We start from the raw sequence: 5,251 nt of genomic DNA on the forward strand, positions 1-5,251 counted from the left end.
CTCCCCACTGCCCCTACCCGCCGCCGCATCACGTGACGGGAAGTCCCGCCCGCGTGCCCCGTCAGGCGCCGCCTCTTCCCGTCCGCCGGTCCCGCTCCCGCCGCTTCCCGGCGCCATGGCCGTGTTCCACGATGAGGTGGAGATCGAGGACTTCGAGTACGACGAGGAGACCGGGACCTACAGCTACCCGTGCCCCTGCGGAGACCGATTTCTCATCACGCGGGTGAGGGACGGCCGGGCAGGGCGAGGGGGAGAACAGGGTGGTGCGGCCCGTGGGCCGCGCAGGCGGCGGGGCCCTGACCGCTCTCCCGGGGCTTTTACAGGAGGACCTGGAGAACGGGGAGGACGTGGCCACCTGCCCCAGCTGCTCCCTGATCCTGCGCGTCATTTACGACCAGGTGGGTGCGCGGGGAGAGCAGTGGGACGCGGTTCCAGCCTGGTTCCTCTGAGTCCCGGTTTGCCGCCCCATGCGGGAAGCACGGGGCAGCGTTTAAAAATCCCTGATTTGGGACTACGTTTCCTGCCCGATCTCTTGTTATTCTGGTCTCCTTCTGCCGTTTTTGGGCTGTAAAACACGCCTGCCTGGGTGGGCGTGGGGTAGGACACAGGCGGGACGAAATCAGTGATGGGAATGAAGAGCTCTTGTGACTGACTCCGGCAGCCCAGGCAGCAGCCTGGTAGCTTTTCTCACCTGGTGGGCAGATTTCGGCTTTCAAGTTTTGGGAAACAGATTCATACCACTTAAAACCACTCTGTTTTCTAGCCTGGCTGTATCTCGTGGTGTTTTTGAGGTAGAGGAGATCCAAAACCAATGTAAATCGCCTAAATCCCTGCTTGCTGTCTTTAGGAGCAGTTCATGCGGGATGAAGTCGTGGCAGAACCTTTGCCAAACAAGGAATTGGTCAAGTGCTGATGAATGCATCGTGGACTGTGCTGCTTTGGGATGAGAAAGTATGGGGATGGTGACTGCGGAAAGAGATGTGGTCCTCCTCCTAGAAATGCTTGCTGCTGTGGGTTACAAGTGCAATAATTGTCTGTCTTCCTAACATGAATGAGGGTTTTCTGGGACATCAAACACATGAATGGGTTTTGTTCCAAGGGGTTATACTTCAAAAAAAAAAAAAAATATAAGTTGCTCTGTGTATTCCAGAAGACTTGAGAAGACTTGATTATAATCCTGATTTACAGCAGGTCAATACACAGATGAAGAGTGTGGAGTTGGGAAAATTACAACATTTAGTCTAGCAGTGGCTTCTTAGCCTGTGGAAAAAAACAGGCTTTGTGTGGTTATATGCGAGTGTGAAATGGCATAGAGAGCTGAAATGTTGGGAGGCAAGACTTAGGAGTCCTTAGGACACAATGCCATACAGAGTTGACACAGTGCAGCATCTCCCAGGATGTGTGCTTGTGTTCTTCGTATGGGCAGAAAACAAGAGACCCAGAGCCAACATTTACCCAGTGCTGGTAAATTGTTTTTACTCCTGTAAGCACAAGGAAGGTGCAGTTGTCTGTGTATCTGCATTAGGGGCAACACTTGAGTTGGGGCAGATTTGTTTCTTAAATTGCTTCTAATGTTGCTTTGAAAGAACTTTGGTAATTGTTGCCACATGACTCTGACATAATAGTGATAATACTTTTATGGGTGTTGTGTGAAATGGAGTCAACTATTTTTTTACCTCTGCACAGCTACTAATGTGCAAATGGACTGGAACTCGAAGTGGGTTGTATTTTACCCCTATTTTCTCAAAAGCTTTGTGGTTTGACTGTTGCAGTAGATATAAAATGGGCTGCAGTTCTTTGTGCCATTTGTAGTAAATTTCTCAGCCTTCCTTTATTAGATTCTGTCACTTCCTGGATAGGACATGCACACATTTCACTGAATTAATAAAGGCATTTTTTTAATGTAGAAAAGAGGTGGGAGAACCTACTCCACACTGATTCCACGACTGCTTCTTGAATTACAAGCCACTGCACTTAAAGATTTTTGTGGTCATTCCTGTGTTTTAATAGGCTTTGACATCTATGTGGCTAAATTTGGGGGGAAGTACCTGTTGAGGGTTTATAAGCTATTTTGCTCCAGGCACTAAAGATAAGCAAGTTTTACTGGATTCTTGCATTTAGTTATTTTTGTTCTTACAGCATTCTGTGAATGTTGAACACTGTAGTTATTTTAAGAAAAGGAGAGAAAAAGAAAACTACACCTAGCTGGAAGTTTCGAATGCAGTAAGCACAACCCTGAGTGTTTCCATGCCTAAACCAGGAGGTGGCACTCGTGTTACTTTGATATCTGTGCTTAAAAAAAATGAATGTTGTGGTACTTTGGTTAGCTATGCCTTATCAAATATTTATTTTGACTATTTAAATAAAGATGTTTAAGATTCCACCAGTGGTTATAATGGGCCATTACTTATTCTGTTCCTGCACCAGCCACAATGATTGCCAGAGGTCTTGAGTTGCTGCTGCTGGGTGATGATAGTGGAAGCTCTTCAGGCTGGTTAATAAAAACTTTCAATCTATCAGTAGATGCTGTAAGGCAAACTTACAGAAACCCTACCTAAGCCCCTGTTCAGATTTCTAGTGCATAAACACCTTCATGATTTTTCCACAGGTGTTCTAAATAAAAGGAATTATATCAATTTTCAAATGCAAGACCAGGGAATGTATGCTCTGATGTAATGCATCAAAATGAGTTGCCAAGTGTATCATCTCTAAAAATGGATAGATTTTGCAGAAATCATTGACCAGATTTTGTTATGTAGTGAAGGTCAGGCCCTTCCTGACTCAGAAAACTTGTGTTGAGAATTATATTCCTGCATGGTTGTAAAAAGCGTTAATCAACTGAATTTTGCTTGGCAGGTGCCAAGTAAACATAGCATGTAACAAGTTTTTAATTGATTTTTAGTTGTGTTTCGCACTCATCTGAAATACAGGTATTGGGTTTTTCCAAAGTAATTTTAGGAAAATTAATTAGTTCATTACATCAGTTGGGACTGTCAGTGCTTGAAGTTTCTTACCTGGTGTGAATTGTAGAACGCAATTTACATGCACATTAAAATTACTTGATCACATAGTGTGTCTATCAAAGCTTTAACACAGTGTGCATGATATATACTTTTCTGGAGTTTTTTTTACAGCATACAACAGAAAGGTGGTGTGGCTGACTGTTAGAAAAGGATGTGGCCACATTTGCACACATAAATTACTTTCAACTCTTGTCTCATTTCAGGGTCTTGAGGGACTCAAGACAGTAGTTGCTGTTCCTTGCAAAAAGGAGGCAAAACAAGGATGGGTGTCACGTTTCTTTCTTTTTGTTGCGCTTTGAGAATCTGAGAGAGACATTTAAAAACCGTTGAGCTGTTCTGTTGTTTTCCCTTCTGCTCTGCAGAGAGGAGTCCTGCAGCAAGAGTTCATCCTTCATGAAAGCTCAGCAATGCTAAAGCCAAAGGGCTGCCCACTCTTGTCTTTTGTTAACTTGTAAGAAGCTTTTGACTCCAGTGATTGCAGTCATCTTTTAAAAATATTCTTTCATACTGTGTAATTCCAGAACACCAGTCAGGGCAGTCTGAGTAACCCATCAGAAATGTCCCTCGTCAGGAATTCAGTCACAAGATTTCCTCAGAGCGCCACAGGCTCTGGTCCCTCATGAGTTACTTGTGTATTACGTGCTCTTACAAACCAGTAGCTCACTTTTTTTCTCAAAAGGCAATTGTGTAGGACACAAAGAAGACTTTTGTTTGCTACTTGTATCTGACAAGCAGATTGATTGATCATGTGTTTGATCAGGTCCTTGGGTCTGTACAGAGGAGTCCAGTGTGGTGAAAACAGCATCACATGAACATTAATGGAGTACTTCATACTTGGTAGAGACTAGAGAGGGTGAAACAATTTATGATGAGTTTCAGATATTCAAGCTGTGAAATTTCTCATACTGTTGAACACCTCTGAACTCCTGTGTAACACTGAAAACAAGCAGTACGCTCTTGTTGCCACAATTTTATGGGAAGAAATGGAAGATAACTTGGTCTTCATTAAACTAAAGAGGCTTAGCCTCCCTGATCAGTCAGATTCTTGTTTGCATTTCAAAGAAACTTGCTGAGAAGGTCATGTACTTCCAGCTCATTGTGCCTGTATGTCAGTGGTGTACATGATTAGTTTTGAATAGTTGCTCTAGAAGTCTGTGACACAGACCCTGGACCTTCAAGAGGTGAGGTCATTAGGCCACTAATTTTGCTGTTGCAGTTGTTTCATTGTCCATGTATCAGGGAAATTGTAGTGTCCTAGAGGACCCTTTATAAGTACCTTGACATATCTTCTCTCCATCACAGTTCTTAATTTTGATTCTCAGCACCAGTCAAAAAAAAAAGTCTTCCTTGCAGAGCATCAGAGCTAAAGATCATTACACAGGTCACCAAGTCTATCTACCAAGAAGCAGATACTGATTAATTTCAAATAAACCAGCAAAATTTCATTTAAGTTAGTGAACTGAAAACTACATATTGTCATGAAGACAAGCAGTTTCTGAATCTTCCATTTCCATCTCTTCCAATTTAACACTCAGATCATGCTAACTGTAGGGATAGGTATTTGTTACACTGAAAACTTCTTGAAATGTTTTTACAAATAAGATTTATCAAGATGTTTAGTGCAGTAGTTAAAGTTTGCCATGAATTTTCTCCTAGCAGTTCCACGTGGATTGCTTTGATTCTACTTCGTGGTAACTTAAAATGCTAATTTCTCAATATCTCTCCATAGTAGCCATGGCAGTAGCCAGAGGATCCTGTGAAGATGCTGGGCTCATGAGCCCTGAAACTGGTCAAACCTGGTGAGTGACAGAGGCAACAACTGAGAGAAGCTGTGCCAAGAGCGAAAACAGCTGTCACAGTGCCACCTGTGGTCAGGGAGGAAGTGGGTCAAAGGGACCAACCAAAAGGATAGAACCTTAAGTGACCCATCATCACTCCTTCCCACCCCTTGCTGTCACCATTTTGATCTGTTTGCACACCAGGTCACCTCTCCAAAATTCTTGGCAGCTTACCAGTCCAGCACAGGCTTCCTGTCATGTGCAAAATCATTGCTGTGCCATTGACCCTGTCAGTGAGTGCAGCCAGGCAAGAGAAGCTTGCCCTGAAGGTATGGTGGAGTGCAAAGGTCAGAGCACAGGTGCCCCATCCAGAGGTGGTAATTTTTAATTTTTATATCAAAACTGAGATACTTATCTTGTTGCTTGCTGAACCTGTTGGTTTAGGGAAAG

At 43.6% G+C, this 5,251-nt stretch overlaps 2 protein-coding genes across 5 annotated transcripts in view; one reads left to right on the forward strand and one right to left on the reverse strand.

Moving 5' to 3' along the window:
* OXNAD1 (oxidoreductase NAD binding domain containing 1) overlaps window positions 1-137 on the reverse strand; it is a 19,810-nt gene extending 19,673 nt beyond the window's left edge. For all 3 annotated transcript variants that reach the window (XM_017732147.1, XM_008632005.2, XM_017732146.1), the window contains exon 1: window positions 18-137. In XM_017732147.1, coding sequence (XP_017587636.1) covers window positions 18-117 — 100 coding nt within the window. In that variant the 5' untranslated portion in view covers window positions 118-137. The remainder of the gene's footprint in view (window positions 1-17) is intronic.
* DPH3 (diphthamide biosynthesis 3) overlaps window positions 88-5,251 on the forward strand; it is a 16,456-nt gene continuing 11,292 nt past the window's right edge. Inside the window, exons 1-3 of one of the 2 annotated variants that reach the window (XM_008632006.2) lie at window positions 88-223; window positions 324-398; window positions 848-2,383. In XM_008632006.2, the coding sequence (XP_008630228.1) occupies window positions 116-223; window positions 324-398; window positions 848-913 (249 nt within the window). In that variant the 5' untranslated portion in view covers window positions 88-115 and the 3' untranslated portion in view covers window positions 914-2,383. Of the gene's footprint in view, window positions 224-323; window positions 399-847; window positions 2,384-5,251 lie in introns of those variants that run through there. The other variant, XM_017732149.1, reaches the window with a different exon arrangement.

The sequence above is a fragment of the Corvus brachyrhynchos genome, unplaced genomic scaffold (genome assembly GCF_000691975.1).
Source record: "Corvus brachyrhynchos isolate BGI_N302 unplaced genomic scaffold, ASM69197v1 scaffold53, whole genome shotgun sequence".
NCBI classification, from domain to species: Eukaryota; Metazoa; Chordata; class Aves; order Passeriformes; family Corvidae; genus Corvus; species Corvus brachyrhynchos.